The sequence below is a fragment of the Anolis sagrei genome, chromosome X (genome assembly GCF_037176765.1).
Source record: "Anolis sagrei isolate rAnoSag1 chromosome X, rAnoSag1.mat, whole genome shotgun sequence".
Taxonomy (NCBI): Eukaryota; Metazoa; Chordata; class Lepidosauria; order Squamata; family Dactyloidae; genus Anolis; species Anolis sagrei.
In genome coordinates this window covers 31572605-31592208 of record NC_090034.1, presented here as the reverse complement: position 1 = coordinate 31592208, position 19604 = coordinate 31572605, and the positions used below count along the sequence as shown (strand labels likewise).

The 19604-nt window shown below is 42.7% G+C and overlaps 1 protein-coding gene across 3 annotated transcripts in view; it reads left to right on the top strand.

The window, feature by feature from the left end:
• Nucleotides 1–19604, top strand: part of KNTC1 (kinetochore associated 1) — a 165157-nt gene that overhangs the window by 21367 nt on the left and 124186 nt on the right. For 2 of the 3 annotated variants that reach the window (XM_067473103.1, XM_060786016.2), the window contains exons 5-10: nt 8904–8976; nt 10708–10785; nt 11331–11365; nt 11656–11766; nt 16954–17047; nt 19398–19450. In XM_067473103.1, the coding sequence (XP_067329204.1) occupies nt 8904–8976; nt 10708–10785; nt 11331–11365; nt 11656–11766; nt 16954–17047; nt 19398–19450 (444 nt within the window). Of the gene's footprint in view, nt 1–7422; nt 8376–8903; nt 8977–10707; nt 10786–11330; nt 11366–11655; nt 11767–16953; nt 17048–19397; nt 19451–19604 lie in introns of those variants that run through there. The other variant, XM_067473104.1, reaches the window with a different exon arrangement.

Here is a 19604-nt window from a genome sequence, read left to right as displayed (position 1 = left end):
AACGGAATGGTCAGAAGTAGACGAATACGAGAGCTGAAGGGAGCTCTGCTCAGGGAAAAGAAAGAAAAAAATAATTGATCAAAGAGACATTCAGTACACAAATAACTAGGCCAATGAATCTATACCTCGACACGAGGAATAATAGGACAGGCAACACTATAGGTAACTATTCTGTAAGGAAACAAATTGGAAGTCGTTTTAACTGTGTACGTTTTCTACGTTTGTACGTTTCTACTTTCTGTGCATTGTCTGTCAATTGTATGTATGAAGGGGGGGCATAGATGTTAGGAGGGGGGTACGTTCGTTGGGGGGGGGGGAGGGGGATGTATGTTGTGGGGGGGAAGGAGGGGGGAAGGGATACCCGGCCACCATCATCTGATGACTGTATCAATCACCCAGATCACTGAAGATTAAGGAATTTGTAATTTATACCTACTGACATCGGGGGTTTATATGTTTATATGTATATGTATATGTATATGTCTATAAATTTGTAAAACCAAATAAAGATTAGATATAAAAAAAAAAGTGCACCAGGATGTAGAGTGTGTCATGGGGGCTCAGTGTGCCAAGTTTGGTCTTGATCAGTCATTGGCGAGGGTCTCAGTAGTCTCGGGAAGTGAGTGAAGTGACTGCAAGTCCCATCATCCATTTCCAAATTCTTCCAAACCGCACCAGGATGTAGAGTGGGTCATGCGGGCTCTCTGTGTGAATTGTGGTCTTGATCCATCATTGTTGGCAGTTGTAATGGTCTCAGGAAGGGAGTGCAGGTATTGTAAGTCCCATCGTCCATGGTGCATCCTCCTCCAAACCACAGCAGGATGTTGAGTGCGTCATGGAGACTCAGTGTGCCAAGTTTGGTCTTTATTGGTAATTGGATGAGGGTTGCAGAGGTCTCAGGAGTGGAGCGAAGGTACTGCAAGTCCCATAATCCATAGTCCATCCCCGGTCAAACCACACCAGGGCGTAAAGTGGGTCATGAGAGGTGTACATTGGAAGAAGAGGGAAGGCGGCTACCTGTTTTGGGGCCTAGCTGGGAGAAGGCAACCTAGAAGGGCCTGCAAGGATTTGGCAGAAGGGTCAAAGGAGGCCGGGGTGAGGGGGCTTTGGTGGCCAGAAATGTTCAGAAGCATAAAAAGGCATCATTAAAAATATAATAATTGTTTTTCTCTGCTTTCATTGGAATAATGTAGTGCCTTACCTTGTAGAAGGACAGTGCTTTTTCAAATCACCCAGTCAGAAGCTGCCTTCTTTGGCACAATGTAGAAGAGGGAAGATGGCTGCCTCTTTTGGGGCCTAGCTGGGAGAAGGCAACCTAGAAGGCCTGCAAGGACTTAGCAGAAGGCCAATCAGAAACCATATGCAAATTTCCCTCTCTCGTGTCCCTGCTTCTGTCATTAACCCTCTTTGCCACCAGGGGGCCCTGTTGAGGTTGGCCAATCAGAAACCATATGCAAATTTCCTTTCCCCTCTCAGCCACTTGAGAATCTTGGAACTTTCAGGCTGGCCAATCAGAGACTATATGCAAATTGCACCACAGTGGCAGCCAATCAGAAAGCTGCCACAAATTCCTCCACCCTACATCCTACGTCCGTCCTACGGCACATACAAACTTTGACTTTTATTATATACTAGCTTGGGGACCCGGCGTTGCCCGGGTTATTAGAGAAAGTGGGTAATGACGGTTCTGTATGCCAAGTTTGGTCTTTATTGGTCTTTGGATAACGGCTGCATTATTTTCAGGAGGTGAGTGAAGGTACTTGAAGTCCCATCATCCATGGGCCATCCTCCTACAAACAGCAGCAGGATATAGAGTGGGTCATGGGGGCTCTGTGTGCCAAGTTTGGTCTTTATCAGTCATTAGATGAGGGTGGCAGTGGTGTCAGTAAGTGAGTGAAGGTATTGCAAGTCCCATCATCCAAAGTCCATCCCCTTTCAAATTGCAGCAGGATGTAGAGTGGATCATGGGGGCTCTGTGTGCCAAGTGTGGTCTTGATTGGTCATTAGAAGAGGGTTGCAGCAATCTTTGGAAGGGAGTGGAGGTACTTGAAGTCCCATCATCCATGGTCTGTCCTCCTCCAAACTGCACCAGGATGTAGAGTGGGTCATTGGAGATCCATGTGGCAAGTTTAGTCTTGATTAGTCATTGGCGAGGGTCTCAGTGGTCTCAGGAAGTGAGCAAAGGTACTGCAAGTCCCATCATCCATCTCCAAAGTTTTCCAAATAACACCAGGACGTAAAGTGGGTCATGAGAGGTCTATGTGCCAAGTTTGGTGTTGATCCGTCATTGGATGAGGTTTGCAGAGGTCTCAGAATGTGAGTGAAGGTACTGGAAGTTCCATCATCCATGGTCCACCCTTCTCCAAAACTGCAGCAGGATGTAGAGTGGGTCATGGGGGCTCTGTGTGCCAACTTTGGTCTTGATTGGTCATTAGATGAGTTTTGCAGCAGTCTTGGGTAGTGTAGGTACTTGAAGTCCCATCATCCATGGTCTGTCGTCCTCCAAACTGCTCCAGGATGTAGAGTGGGTCATTGAAGCTCCATGTGCCAAGTTTAGTCTTGATGAGTCATTGGTGTGGGTCTCAGTGGTCTCAGGAAGTGAGTGAAGTGACTGCAAGTCCCATCATCCATTGTCAAATTCTTCCAAACCGCACCAGGATGTAGAGTGAGTTATGCGGACTCTCTGTGTAAATTGTGGTCCTGATCCATCATTGTTGGCAGTTATAATGGTCTTAGGAAGGGAGTGCAGGTTTTGCAAGTCCCATCGTCCATGGTGCATCCTCCTTCAAACTGCACCTGGATGTAGAATGCGTCATGGAGACTCAGTGTGCCAAGTTTGGTATTTTTTGGTAATTGGATGAGGGTTGCAGTGGTCTGAAGAATGAGCAATGGTACTGCAAGTCCCATAATCCACTGTCCATCCCCAGCCAAACCACACCAGGACGTAAAGTGGGTCATGAGAGGTCTCTGTGCGAAGTTTGGTCCTGATCAGTCATTGGATAAGGTTAACAGCGGTCTCAGAATGTAAGTGGTGTTACTGCAAGTCCCATCATCCATAGTTCATAGTCCTCCAAACTGCAGTAGGATGTAGAGTGGGTATGGGGGCTCTGTGTGCCAAGTCTGTTCTGTATTGGTAGTGTTCTGACCCAGCCCCCGGCCTTTCCTTTCCTCTCTTTCTCATCTCGGAATGTTGGATTTGAGGCTGGCCAATCAGAGACCATATGCAAATTTCCTTCTGTCATGCCCCGTTTCTGTCATGAACCCTCTTCTCCACCAGGGGCTCCTATTGAAGCTGCCCAATCAGAGACCATATGCAAATAGCACCACAGCAGCAGCCAATCAGAACGCTGCCACATACACCGCCCTCCACAATTCCGATACAAACACTCTTCTTTATTATATATATAGATATAGATATAGATATAGATATAGATATAGATATAGATAGATAGAGATAGAGATAGAGATAGAGATAGAGATAGAGATAGAGATAGAGATATAAATATAAATATAAATATAAATATAAATATAAATATAAATATAAATATAAATATAAATATAAATATAGATTAGAATAGATATAGATATAGAAATATAGATATAGATATAGATATAGATATAGATATAGATATAGATATAGATATAGATTGGATGAGGGTTGCAGTGGTCTCATGAACTGAGCAAAGGTACTGCAAGTCCCATAATCCATGGTCCATCCCTGGCCAAACCACACCAGGACGTAAAGTGGGTCATGAGAGGTCTATGTGCCACGTTTGGTCCTGATCAGTCATTGGATGAGGTTAACAGCGGTTTCAGAATGTGAGTGATGGTACTGCAAGTCCCATCATCCATGGTTACAGTAGGATGTCGAGTTGGTCTTGCAGGCTCTGTGTGCCAAGTGTAGTCTGTATTGGTAATTGTCTGACTCAGCCCCCTCTGGCCTTTTCCTTTCCTCTCTTTGTCATCTCGGAATCTTGGAATTGAGACTGGCCAATCAGAGACCATATGCAAATTTCCTTCTCATGTCCCCGTTTCTGCCATGAACTCTTTTCTCCACCAGGGGCTCCTATTGAAGCTGGCCAATCAGAGACCATATGCAAATAGCACCACTGCGGCAGCCAATCCGAATGTTGGAACTTTCAGGCTGGCCAATCAGAATGCTGGCTCATACTCCTCCCGTCGCACCGCCACACTTTTGCCCTCCGCATACAAACTTTCACCTTTATTATATGTATAGATAGACATAGATATAGATATAGATATAGATAGATAGATATAGATATAGATAGATATAGAGATAGAGATGTAGATGAATCCTACTGCCATTTTCATTTCAAGTCACCTGTTGTAGTCTGTTATTTTAACCCTTGTTAGTTAATTTAAGGACCCTTCCACAGAGCCCTATAACCCCACTCAAAGCAGATATGTGGGATTTTCTGCCTTAACATTCTGGGATATAGGGTTGTGTGGAAGTCATTTGATTTCCCTTGACTAAGGGCCCTTCCACACAGTCATATAACACAGAATATCAAGGCAGAAAATCCTACAAAATCTGCTTTGAACTGAGTTATCTGCGTCCACACTGCCATATATTGCAGTTCAAAGCAGAAAATGTTGGATTTTGTTCAGCTGTGTGGAAGGGGCTTAACTTGAGTGCATTCGGGTTTGTTGTGTCCTCAATACATTTCATCTTTATAATTTCAGTATCTGTCCGTATCTCTAATAAGGGGCTAGTTTCATCATCATTGGTAAGCAATCTATATCTATCTTCTATCTATCTATCTATCTATCTATCTATCTATCTATACACATAATAAAAGTGAAAGTGTATGTGGCAGGGGTGTTCACTTACACAGACAGAGTCCCATCTCCACAAACACGCTATAGTTCCCACTACGCAGGAGACACCCGTAGTCCTCCCTCCACTGATATTGCAGGTTATGGCGAGTGCCACATCCCAGGGTTTCTTTCTCTCTCAATTGCTATGGAATTTGCATGACCCCACCCACTGCCTCTACCTTAACCCTTTCCTACCCTTTCCTATGGCACACAGCAAAGAGAGGAATTGATCAGCAACTGAACAGACTGGAGGGGGTTGGGGGACTGACTCAACAAGATGGAAGTTGTAGTTCACCTTGCATCAAGACACAACAGTGACAATGGACCTGGACCGCATTTGGCACACACAACCCCCATGGCCAGGTTTGGGGGGAATTGACCTTGATGTATAGGAGTTGTAGTTCACCCTCATCCAAAGAGCATCGTGAACCCAACCAACGATGAATCTGGACCAAACTTGCCACGGATGATGAGATTTGCAATACCTTCACTCTGAGAGTCCACTGCAAACCACACAATAATAATAATAATAATAATAATAATAATAATAACAACAACACTTTATTTGTACCCCGCTACCATCTCCCCAAGGGACTCGGTGCGGCTTACATGAGGCCAAGCCCGCAATACATCAATAAACAAAACATCAATAAAAGAAAACATCAATAAACAATCAATACAATATAAATCAGACAATAAGCAATCAACAGTAACATATAAGCATCTAAAAACCAATGGCCGGGCCAAATCTGATAGATTAAAATTAAAAAAATAATGCTGATGTGAACAAGGTAGGATATAATTGGGATAGGATTTTCAGAGAGAATGAGGGAACGCAGTCAATCCTAAAGCAGTAGTAAAGTGCATTTTGAGGACATAATGCTGAGAGTTTTCCTTATGACAGACCTGGTCCAAACTTGGCACACAGAACCCCCATGACCCACCTCACGTCCTGGTGAAGTTTGGGGGAGGATGGACCTTGGGTGATGGGATTTGCAGTACTTTCAATTGCTTCGACTCCCACAGATCATTGAGAACCCCACCAATGACAGATCAAGACCAAACTTCGCACACAGAGCCCCCATGACCCACTTTATGTCCTGGTACAGTTTGGAGGAGGATGAATAATGGATGATGGGTCTTGCAGTACCTTCACTCACTTCCTGAGACCACTGCAACCCCCGCAAATGACGGACCTGGACCAAATTTGGCACACAAACCCCCCATGGCCCACCTCACACCCTGGTGAAGTTTGGAGGAGGATGGACCATGGATGATGGAATTTGCAGGACCTTCAGCCGATTAGGCTCCCACAGATCATTGCAACCCCTACAAATGACGGACCTGTACCAAACTTGGCACACATACTCCCTATGACCAACAGAACATACTGGAGAAGGTAGGGGAAAATTGACCTTGATTTATGGAAGTTATAGTTCACCTCCATCCAGAGAAACTGTGACCCCCACTGACAATGGACCAGTACAAAACTTAGCACAGAGAAGCGCCATGGCCACTTGAACATTCTGCAGGGGTTTGTGGGAATGGATCTTGGGTTTTGGAGTTGTTGTTCGCCTGCCCAGCCAACAATGGATCTCAACCAAACGCAGACCCAACATGGCTAACTGTGCATACAGGCGGGGTTTAGGGGTTAGTGACCTTGGCATGTGGAAGTTGTAGTTCACCCTTATCCAGAGAGCACTGAATCCAGTCGACAAATCCAGTCATCAAATGCCCTTTCCATTTACCCCGGGCATTGCTGGGTCCCCAAGCTAGTATAATAAAGTGGAGATAAACGTTGAAGAAATGTACCTTTTGCATGATTAGTTGGTTTGAACTGCCATCATATATTCAGATCAACATTATATTATATGGAGCCAAGAGAAAAATCTCCTTCATAGCATAAAATAAAGTGTGTATTTGGGAACTATATAATTATATAAACAAGTTTTTACATGGAACAGAACTAAGCAGAGAGCTAGCTGAGAGAGTCCTGCACTGTTTTGACTACATTCAATCTCAACACTACACCCGAATCAACAAAGAGGCGTGGAAGGGGGAAATAATATAATGGGGAACAATTATTGTAGGCATTGTTCAGAAGTGTTTGTATTTATATATATGTGTGTGTGTTGATATGACTGATGGGCTAATCAATAAAACATACTCTACTGCAGGGGTCCTCAAACTAAGGCCCAAGGATGCGGCCCTCCAAGGTCATTTATTCAGCCTCGGCCCTCACTCAGAGTCAACCTAAGTCTGAAACAACTTGAATGCACACAACAACAACAACAACAACAACATCCCTATCTCATCAGCCAAGAGGAGGCCCACACTTCCCATTGAAATATGATTAAGTTTATATTTGTTTAAATGTTCTTAATTTCAATTATTGTATTGTTTTAAAGTGTTTTCTGCACTACAAATAAGATATATGCAGTGCGCATAGGAATTCATTCATGTTTTTTTTTTCAAATTATAATCCGGCCCTCCAACAGTTTGAAGGACTGTGACCTGGCCCTCTGTTTAAAAAGTTTGAGGACCCCTGCTTTACTGTATATGTATATGTGTAGATTTGTGGGGCAGGAGGAAGCAATCATACTATTTGCTCTTGATTGTATTTTCTCTTGATTGAAAATGTAATTTCTGCAAAATGACTGTAAAAATAATTGGGGAAGAAACTTTGAAATTTCAAACAGTCAAAAGACATATGGACCGGTTTGGCAATATAGAATTTTAAAACCATGTTTTGGAGAAGCTGATTCGGGCCCAAAGGTTTTTTTAGAGTTGGTGGCCAAATGGAACCAGTGTTGGCATCAATTGGACTTCCATAAGGGAAACGTCCCATACACAGGGATGCCACTGCAGATATGACTCTCACTTATGGCCTCACACAATGGATTGCTCCCATCTGTCAGACACAGATCATGGAGCACATGCATAACTGCCACGTGCTCACCCTTTTACCTGTGTATTTTATAACTCCTGTTTCTTCTTCAAGGGTTCTGGAGGTGGCCTACCAATAGAGAATACTCATTCTTGCTCAGATTTTACAATATCTTTGATTAGATGACCAGCTGTTAATGCAGTAACCAGCAGAGTCCTAATCCAGGGAGCAAAACAACAGCAGCCATATGGGATTAGAGGCCAAACACAATTCTCGTTTTGGGCACCTTTCATGTTGCACAATTAGAGCGCAACATGCCACTTGAACTGCCATGGCAACTTCTTTTGTCCTCATCCCCCCATTGCTTTTAATTTTATTAAAACTGCCAGCAACAATAACAGGAAAAGGGGGATTACAGGTAGGCGAAAAGACTGATAACATCAACCACTGATTCTCCAAAATTGGATGATAATAAGCAATTGCAATTAATGTACAGTTTGCTATCTCCTTATGGCAATGTTCTTTGTCGTTTCCTGTTACATGTCAACTAGATCCGTTATGTAACCAACGGAGAACTAATCAAGCTAATTGAACTTCCCTGGTAGAGTTTCATGCTGTTTTTCTTCTTGATGCTCAGGACTGAATTTAGGTACTTGGGGATTTTATGTCTTTATTCCAAAATTGGAAAAAGTTGTTTTTGGACTACAATTTCTGGGTGTTCTGGTTGCTCAACTCTGAAAGTAACTTTTCTCAAGATGTGAACTGAACTTTAGCTATGGCATGTGAATGCACTTCTATTGTCACTTTTATAATTACATAAATGTAATATAATGTGGAGAATACATATCCTAAAGGCATTTGATCTCATTGGGTCTTGGAATCTAAGCAGGGTCGGCTCTGGTTAGTACTTGGATGGGAGACTGTCAGTGAATACCAGGGTGGAGGTTCTATTTCAGTGGAAGTGACAGACAGAACCACCTCTGAGTATGTTTTGCTTGAAAAAAACCTTTGACTTGCCTATGTGACTTGAGGACACATGAACACAACAAATATACAATGTGTAATATAATTTATACACGGAATTTATAAAACCTAGGGTTAAAATAATGTACAATATCTTCAAATTAAATTTCTCTTTTTGTAAACAGATTTTTGTCTCCTGTGAACTTCTGTTTAGGTATTAGTTCAAGGATCATCAAATAGCAGGACATATTTCAATCTTATTCTGGAGGAAGATGTTTCTGATGGAGGTGAGATATTTTACAAGTAACTAAAAAACCTGTATTTTTGTCTTGCAAGCTAGACATTGCTGGCTGTTTCAGTGCCCTGAAACTTTGCCTTAGGGAGGTGTTCCACATTTTTGCTGTTTTGATAATGTGTGTGTGTGTTTTTTAAAAAAAACAAAGTTTAAAAACTTGGCATTATACTAGAGTTGTTTTTTTTTTTTTACCAGAAGCTAGCCACTTGGAGTGCCTCTAGAGTCACTGTAGGGAGGTCCTCCATTGTGCATGTGGCAGGGCTCAGGTTGCAGTAATTGGTCTGTGGTTTGCACTTTGCCACACTTGCATGTTGCAGACTCCACTTTGTGACCCCATTTGTTAAGATTGGTTCTGTATCTCATGGTGCCAGAACGCAGTCTGTTTAGTGCCTTCCAAGTTGCCCAGTTTTCTGTGTCTCCAGGAGAGAGTCCCTCATCTTGTCTCAACCACTGATTGAGGTTCTGGGTTTTTGTCTGCCACTTTGGGACTCTCACTTGCTGAGGTGTTCCTGCGAGTATCTCTGCAGATTTTAGGAATCTGTTCCTCAATTTAAGGTACTGGCATGCTGGCTGATATGTGAACAGAGGATGGCCCAGATATGTCACTGTCTTGGTCCTTTCATATTTTTTTTGTGTGTCAGGAGCTACTTGAGAAACTGCAAGTTGCTTCTGGTGTGGGAGAATTGGTCGTCTGCAAGGATGTTGCCTAGGGGACGCCTGGATGTTTTAGCATCCTGTGGGAAGCTTCTCTCATGACTCTGTATGAGAAGCTGGAACTGACAGATGGGAGCTCATCCCCCTCCCTAGAGTCGAACCGCTGACCTTTCAATCAACGGTTCTGCTAGCACAAGGGTTTAACCCATTGTGCCACCGTAGGCTCCTGGTCCTTTCATTACAGGCTGCTACTTCCCGATGGATGTCAGGTCGTGCAATATTGGGTAAACAGTATAATTTCTCCAGTGTTGTTGGGTGTAGACATCCTGTGATAGTGCAGCATGTCTCATTAAGAGCCACATCCACTGTTTTAATGTGGAAGGATGTATTCCATACTGGGCATGTGTACTCAGCAATCCAACGTAACCAAAACAGGGAATGCCAGAAACATTCAGGGCCAGCTAACACCTCCCAACAAAGATTCCCCCAGGCAGGAAGCACCCAGGCTTTGAATTTGCAAGGCCATTCAGTGCTAAACAAGCTGACCAAGGGCAACATTCACACTTGCCTCCAAAAGAGAGGAGTTCTTTCTTCCACCCTGGACATCATTTCACAGGTATATAAATCCCACTTGCCTAGTTTCCAACGGACCTCCCAACCTCTGAGGATGCCTGCCGTAGATGTGGGCGAAATGTCAGGAGAGAATGCTTCTGGAACATGGCCAGACAGCCCGGAAAACTCACAGCAACTCAGTGATTCCGGCCATGAAAGCCTTTGACAACACAATAAAATTCTTCTTCTTATCAAATATCATAGATAGTGGACTTTATAACAATTTTCCCGTAAAACTCACCATGTCTTTCCAAGCTCTTTCCCATTAGTCAGTGTTAATTTTTAGACTGGCCCAATACTCTATCATGCAGGCATGGCCTCTTTGACATCAATTGAGGACCTCTTTGAGCCCTCATTGTCAGAGAAAAGGCAGAGTATAATAATAATAATTACAGCAACAACAAGAAGTCACCTCTTTTGGGAAGACTGCTGACATCTGAGGCCTTATTTTTTATAGGTACTTACCATGCGTTTATTCTCACAAACAGTGGATTCTTCTGTGTTATGCACCTCCCACTTGCCAAAACCCAGGAAGGTAAGAGAACATGGTTTTGAGCTAAAACATAGTCTCTGGTTATTCTGTGGGTTGTGGGAAGGCATTTTCTGTTATCTTTTCTGAGTGTTTTTCCTCAACTTTTTAATAGTGCCATTGTTTTTCAGTATCACATTGGTGACAATTATGTGAATTATTCCGGATTTATATAGTTTGAATACTATTCATATGATAGAGTTATTTCTCTCACTTTGTTGTACTGAGGTCTATGTGGCTATAGAGTCTTTCTGTTTTAATTATATGCAATGCCAGAAAGGTGTCATTTTTGAAAACAAGCATTAAAAGAAATCCTGTGAGCTCTTTAAAGGCAAATTGGGACAACTTTTGTCCCTTCAGATCTTTTAGGCTTCAAATTTCCCAGAGATCCAATCTAACATAAACAAACTGTTTAGTGAATGTATGGCCACTAGAGAACATACAGAGTATATATTTAAAATCAGTGTCTAGAAGTGTAAAATAGAAAAAAATACCCGAATGCTTTGTTGAAAAAATACAAAACTCTCATGACTCTTTTTGACTTTGCACAGCAATTGGCAAGATGGACATCAATGCTGCAAAAAAGGTAAGCACGAGTTCTTTCCATGTCTTATAGTTTGCGCTTTGATTTTAATGCAGTTTGCTATGGAGTCTCTGTATCCTTTTGGTGCAATTTTTTGTTGCTACTGTGTTGGTTTTCATTTCCCGGATCTATATCATATTATTCTGCCTCTTAGGAAGATATTAGCCACAGTGGTAGCTCTTCCCACTTGCTCTTGAGGCAGGCCTAAGCAAATCATCTGGTCTTCACTCCTTTTCCTAAAATTCTGCAAAGAAAATTCAATGTTGCGAATGAATGAATGTCTTCTTTTGCAGCTCCAAGGCCAGGTGAAAACGTGTTTTATCCCAACAGAAACATATCATACCATGGGCTGCCTTACTGCTCTGATGATACGTTCAGCGGACAAATTCATGCTGATAATTGGGGTAAATACGAGCATCATTTGAATGGTTTTGACCAGGGGTTAATTCCAGTTGGTTTTAAGCTGTTGCGAAAGGGTTTTGTTATGTGCCTTTGAGTCCTTTCTGACTTATGGCAGCCCTTAGACAAACCTATAGGGTTCTCTGCTGTAGGGTGAGCTTTGAATGACATTTTAGGGTAAACCTGTAACTTTCACCAGAGACGGTAGGCCTATACCCCTCTGTATAAGTCTCGTTCGTGCATTACAACTATAAAACATTGGCACCGTCTCAGTTGCCATGGGACTGTGAGATTTGTAGTTTCATGCTATATTTAGAACTAGCATGGGTAACCGGTGTTGCTTGGGTTATTTGATAAACTCTAATTTTTAATTGTACAAAGTGCATAAGATTGTGGGTGAACTACAACAAACAAAGCCAGCGGACCTGATGGGATCCCTGCTGAATTTTTTAAAGAGGGGAGGACCTGAGCTGACACAACAACTCTACCAGCTCATAGAAAAAGTGTGGGTGACCGAGAAAATCCCAGCAGATTTCAAGGATGCCACCATCATTGCCCTCTTCAAAAAAGGGGAAAGAACAGACTGCGGAAATTATTGAGTTATCTCCCTTCTAACCTCTGCTGGGAAAAGCATCACAAGAATCCTTGCAAACTGCCTTCTACCCCTCTCAGAAGACACCCTCCCAGAATCCCAGAATGGCTTCCGCCCCTCCAGAGGAACAGTGGACATGATCTTCACTGCACGACAGCTCCAAGAAAAATGCAGGGAACAAAATCAACCTCTGTACATGGCATTCATTGACCTTGCAAAGGCATTCGACACAGTGAATCGCAGCGCTCTCTGGACCATCCTCCAAAAAATCGGGTGCCCTAATAAATTTGTGAACATCCTGCGGCTCCTCCGTGATGACATGATGGCAACAGTCTTGGAGAAAACCAAAGTGGTCTTCCAGTAGTCACCAGCCGATCCCTCTCCAATGCCAAAAATACAGCTTAATGGTGTAACATTAGAAAATGTTGACCATTTCCTCTATCTTAGCAGCCACCTCTCCACAAAAATCAACACTGACACTGAAATACAACACCACCTGAGCTCTGCGAGTTCACCATTTTTACGAATGAAGCACAGAGTGTTTGAGGACTGGGACATCTGCAGGGATACCAAGGTGATTGTTTATAAAGCTATTGTCCTCCCAACCCTGCTATATGCCTGCGAAATGTGGACTGTCTACAGATGTCACATGCAACTCCTAGAACGATTCCATCAGTGTTGCCTCTGAAAAATCCTGCAAATCTCTTGGGAAGACAGGTGGACAAATGTCAGTGTGCTAGAAGAAGCAAAGACCACCAGCATTGAAGCAATGGTCCTCCGCCATCAACTCCGCTCGAATGCCCAACCACCATCTCCCAGGAAAAGAGATTTAAAGATGGACTCAAAGCCAACCTTAAAAACCCTGAAATAGACACCGAGAACTGGGAAACCCTGGCCCTTGAGCACTCCAGCTGGAGGTCAGCTGTGACCAGCAGTGCTGTAGAATTTGAAGAGGCATGAATGGAGGGCAAAAGAGAAACGTGCCAAGAGGAAGGCATGTCAAACCAACCCGACCGGGACTGCCTTCCACCTGGAAATCAATACCCTCACTGCAGGAGAACATGCAGGTCAAGAATAGGGCTCCACAGTCACCTATGTACTCACCGCCAGTACACCAATCCTGGAAGGCAATCCTACTCGGACAACAAGGGATTGCCTAAGTAAGTAAGGGTGAACTACAACTCACTACAACTCACATCATGCCAGGTTAACCCTGAGAAACTCCATCAGTACTTAGAAGTTTGTCATGTTAGGCAAATTTGTTCTAGATGCATCTTCGGTGGGGTTCAGTGTGCTCTCTGGCTTCAGGGTAATCTACAATTACCACTATTGTGTCCTAAGTTTGGTCCAGATCTCCCAGAAAAAAAAGGTCAGTTCTCCCCAAACTCCTCCAGTAATCAAATTTCAATATATCAGGTATGTGAGCCTAGTTTGGTCCAGATCCATCAGTATTTGAGTGTACAGTGCTCTCTGGATGTAGGTGAACCCCCCCAATCAAGGTGAATTTTCCCTAAAGACCTCCAGTATCTTTTGCTGGTCATGAGGGCTCAGTGTTCCAAGTTTGGTCCAATTCCATTTTTGGTGGAGTTCAGAGTGCTCATAGATTGCAGGTGAACTATAAATCCCAGGACGTTTACCTCCAAAATGCCCAGGCCAATTCCCTTCAAAACCCACCAGTATTCAAATTTGGGCATATTGGGTATGCATTCCAATTTTGGTCTGGATCCATCTTTGTTTGTGTTCATAGTGCACCCTTGATGTAGGTGAACTACAACTCCTATAAATCCCTCCAAAGACCTCCAGTATGTTTGTTGGTCATGGGGGTTCTGTGTGCCAAGTTGGTTCCAGGTCCATCGTTGATGGAGTTCAGAGTGCAGTTCTTAGATTGTAGGTGAACTATACATCCCAGGACCTACAACTCCTATAAATCAAGGTGAATTCTCCCCAAACCTATTTAGTATGTTCAGTTGCTGATCAATTCCTCTGTTTGCTGTGTGCTACAGAAAATAATCAGAAAGTGTTAAGGGAGAGGAAGTGGGTGGGGTCATGCAAGTTTCACACTAATGCAGAGAGTAAGAAGCACTGGGATGCCAGTGGTGGAGGAAAAACAGAAAATCTAGGATGAAATTGTTCCTGTATGAAAGCCTTCACTTGCGTGGTGGACAGTGTGGTGTTTGTGGAGGGCATTGGAACGGCTCTGGTTGCATTTTAACTATGTTTTAATATGTGACTTTATAGATGTATTTAGCTAAGTTGTGCCCTACATAGAGTCATAAGGAGAGGGGGTTAATAAATCAAATAATGTATTGTCGAAGGCTTTCATGGCTGGAATCACTAGGTTCTTGTGGGTTTTTTCGGGCTATAGGGCCATGTTCTAGAGGCATTTCCCCTGACGTTTCGCCTGCATCTATGGCAAGCATCCTCAGAGGTAGTGAGGTCTGTTGGAAATAGGACAATGGGTTTATATATCTGTGGAATGGCTGGGGTGAGGCAAAGAGCTCTTCTCTGCTGGAGCTAGGTGTGAATGTTTCAGCTGACCACCTTCATTAGCATTTGAAGGCCTGCCTGAGCCTGGGAAAACCTTTTGTTGAGAGGTGTTAAGATGTGCCTGGTTGTTTCCTCTCTGCTGTTTTGCTGTTGTAATTTTAGAGTTTTTTAATACTGGTAGCCAGATTTTGTTCATTTTCATGGTCTCTTCCTTTCTGTTGAAATTGTCCACATGCTTGTGGATTTCAATGGCTTCTCTGTGTAGTCTGACATGGTGGTTGTTGGTGTGGTCCAGCATTTCTGTGTTCTCAAATAATATGCTGTGTCCAGGCTGGTTCATCAGGTGCTCTGCTATGGCTGACTTCTCTGGTTGAAGTAGTCTGCAGTGCCTTTCATGTTCCTTGATTCGTGTTTGGGCAATGCTGCGTTTGGTGGTCCCTATGTAGACTTGTCCACAGCTGCATGGTAATACGGTAGACTCCTGCAGAGGTGAGAGGATCCCTCTTGTCCTTTGCTGAACGTAGCATTTGTTGGATTTTCTTGGTGGGTTTTGTAGATTGTTTGTATGTTGTGTTTCCTCATCAGCTTCCCTATGCGGTCAGTGGTTCCCTTGATGTATGGCAGGAACACTTTTCCTTTGGGTGGATCTTCATCTTTACTCTCGTGGCTTGTTCTTGGTCTTGCAGCTCTTCTGATGTCTGAGGTGGAGTATCCATTGGCCTGGAGAGCCCAGTTGAGGTGGTTCAGTTCATCTTGGAGGAGGTGGGGTTCGCAGATTCTTTTTGCACGGTCTGCCAAGGCTTTAATGGTGCTTCTTTTTTGACTTGGGTGATGGTTGGAGTTTTTATGTAGATATCTATCTGTGTGTGTGGGTTTTCTGTAGATGGTGTGACCCAATTGTTGATCTGGTTTGCGGATGACTAGGACATCTAGAAAAGGCAGTCTTCCTTCATTTTCTTTTTCCACAGTGAACTGGATGTTTGGGTGGATGCTGTTAAGATGGTCCAGGAACCTGTTGAGTTCTTCTTCTCCATGGCTCCAAATGGTGAAGGTGTCATCCACATATCTGAACCACATCGTGGGCTTTTTTGTTGCTGTTTCCAGGGCTTGTTTTTCAAAGTGTTCCATGTAGAAGTTAGCTATGACCGGGCTGAGAGGGCTCCCCATAGCTACTCCATCTTTCTGTTCGTAGAATTCATTGTCCCATTGAAAGTAGCTGTTGGTGAGGCAATGGTAAAACAGAGCCGTGATGTCTTCTGGGAACCTCTGGTTGATGAGTGCCATGGTGTCTGCTACCGGGACCATGGTGAATAGAGATACCACATCGAAGCTGATCAGTTTGACCAACAACAGCCTTCAAATGCTAATGAAGGTGGTCAGCTGAAACATTCACACCTAGCTCCAGCAGAGAAGAGCTCTTTGCCTCACCCCAGCCATTCCACAGATATATAAACCCATTGTCCTATTTCCAACAGACCTCACTACCTCTGAGGATGCTTGCCATAGATGCAGGCGAAACGTCAGGAGAAATGCCTCTAGAACATGGCCCTATAGCCCGAAAAAACCCACAAGAACCTAAATCAAATAATGTTATTATTAGTGTTGTTATTCTTCTCATCAAAGTGTATAATTGTCTAATTTGAAAGAAGCAATCGGCCATGATTTGAAGTGTGTTTGCACCACTAGAGGGCAGTCGTGTTCATTTTAATCAGGATGAAATGCCTTGTTATTCAACCACCTTCCTTTTTAATACTGCTTTGTGTTTTATCTTACTAGGAAGATATACAAAGTGACATGTAAGAACTGTAATAAATCTATCAAAATAAGCATCTTGGAGATCATAACTTCAAGAAGTAACTTACTATACTTGGGACTAAGGGCCCTCCCAGACAGGCCCTATATCCCAGGATGTGATCTCAGGCTTTTTGCTTTAAAATAGATTATATGAGTCCGCACTTCCAGATAATCTGGGATAAACAGAAAACCTGGGATCAGATCCTGGGATATAGGGCCTGTCTGGAAGGACCCTAAGTCTCAGTGAACTGTAAAGATTGTCTGAATTAGGATTTCTTTGAAACCTTTGTGTGTTTCTGATGCACTTTGTTTCTTAAAGGGCACGGGTGACTGTGTGATGTCTGTCTGGGAAGTGAATCCTAAAAGCAATCAGATGTCCCTTGAAAACGTCGTTGATTCAGCCATAATTAAAGGTATGTTCTCCTAGGCCAATGGTTCTCAACCTGTGGGTCCCCAGATGTTTTGGGCTTCAACTCCCAGAAATCCTAACAGCTGGTAAACTGGCTGGGATTTCTGGGAGTTGTAGGCCAAAACACCTGGGGACCCACAGGTTGAGAACCACTGTCCTAGGCACACACATCAGGAATGACTCCCAGGAATTGAGTTTTTCTTCGATAAAGGGACAGAATAAACAGGGTGTCTTAAGGAAGTGAGGGGGACCTATTTTGAAGAAGGAAAACCAATTAATTCCAATCATTATGTCTTCATCTATCCATTTATGAAGATCCCTTGAACTTCATGGACGTTTCTGTTGTAGATCAGCCAGAGGCTGATGGTTTCACTGATGATTTAGAGAGGATTGTGGGCTTTCCTGTAGCACAAAGTGACGAGGGCTCAAGTCTGGGAAATTTAAGTCTGGGAAATAATGTTTCTCTTTGTGAGAAAACCGGCTCAGAAAGTACAAGGCCTCAAGGTCAGTTTGAAGAGCCAGAAATAGTAACAGCAGATAAGGAATCAAGTGAAGAGTTGAGTGATAAGGAGGGTTCCCAGGAGAAACCACAGGTAGCTACAGAGATTAACAAAAGTCTTCATTTACAAATCAGAGCTGAAAATAGATCACACCAGACTGAGAGATTACGTGGGAAAGTTGTGGAGAAAGTTCACATGAGACCTAATGCTTTCATGGGTGGCTATTAAACAAAAAGTTGTTTACCTTGAGGTCAGTTCAGGCAATACTGCGTTTAGAGTGAGAAGCTAAGTTCTCTTGTTCTTGGTTCAGGTAAAGCCTTGGTTTTGGATTTTAATCCTAGAAGATTTCCATGTTCCTTTTCATGTACTCTTGATCAAGTTTTACTAGTTATAACTTTTTGCTTATGGACTTTGCTGTACCTATAATTTCTGGCTGTTCCTGAACCTTGTCACCTCTGGAAATTTATGAGACATTTGGATTATTGTTTAGTTATCAACTGTTGCAAAATCTTTTTGGATTATATATCTTCCTTTCTTATTTCTGCTTTTTGATATGCTTTTTATGTGATTTACAATAAACTGTTTGCTTATATTCCTGGACTCTTGTGTGGTGCAGTGGTCATACAGTAAGTGTTTCCAGGCCTGGAGTTTCCTAAGCAAGGAAGGCTCTGGGGTGACGTTTCCAGTACCTTCCTCTGAGCTATAGTTTTTCTTTGAGAGATTCATATTGTTTTCTTCCAGAAAAAAATGGTTTTGAAACTTGGAACGACTCCTGCTTAATGGGAGATTCCTGGCACCTTAATCCTTCGTTCCTAACTACTATTTTCTAGTCAGGAAATAAAATAATATGAGACCATGACTCAGCATTTTGTATGTGGTTTATAATCTGTTTAATAGATTGGTATGCATTTTAATTGCTTATATGCTTAAATTGTTTAGATTGCTATTCTGAGTCCCTCTTCGGAGGTTGAGATAGGACGGGATATAAAAGCCCGAAATAAATAAATAATAAAAAATAAATATTCCTGCCCAGCTTACCTGTCCGAACATATCTCCTCCTGTGAACCATCTAGGAGCTTAAGATAGTCAGAGGAGGCCCTGCTCTCCATCCTGCCTGCCTCGCAAGTGCGATTGGCAGAGACGAAGGACAGGGCCTTCTCAGAGGTGCCCCCCCCCCCCCGGCTATGGAACTCCCTCCCCAGGGATATTAGATCGGCCCCCTCCCTCCTGACTTTTTGAAAAAAAGTAAAGACATGGCTCTTTGAGCAAGTTTTTGAGAATGCAGCAGAATAGATAACACAGAACTATGAATGATGAACATGGAATGGCCAGACAATGTTACTGGATAATGTTTTTAACAGGATGAAACCGATGATTATATGCTTTAACAGTTTTTATATATGTTTTATATTGTAATGTTGATTGTTTTTAATGGCACTTTTATGAATGCCTGACATTGAACTGTGCCAATCTGTAAACTTTCTTGAGTCGCCGTATGGCTGAGAAAGGCAGGCTATAAATACCATAAATAAATAAATAAATATTTTTATGAGATGTGTTTTATTGTTATCTGCGCAGCATTGAATTTTTGCTGGATTTGTAAGCCTCCTTGAGTCCCCTCTCGTGTCGAGAAAGGCAGGGTAGAAATGAAGTAAATAAGAAATAAATAAATAAATGTTTGTGTTTTATCATGCTTTTATTTTAATCTGTCTATATGATTTTCTTCTTGGCAATTGAATGTTTTGCCTTATATGTTGCAAACCTGCCTGAGTCCCTTTGGGGAGATAAGGTGGTATACAAATAAAGTTTTATTATTATATTATTATTTAATTTGAACCAATTTTTGTTTTGCAGCTGTCAAAAGGCTACAAGTTGTCGGCAGCTTTTTGTTTGTCTTGGACAATGAGGCAAGTCTGTTTTGACCATATTAATTTTGTTATCTCAATAGTATAAATAGCTTTTGCTTAAAGTTAACATCACATTGGTTCAATAGAACTTTTTGTACACATTGCACAGAGCCCCTTGTGTCAAGCCATCATCAATCCACAGTGTTTGTAACCA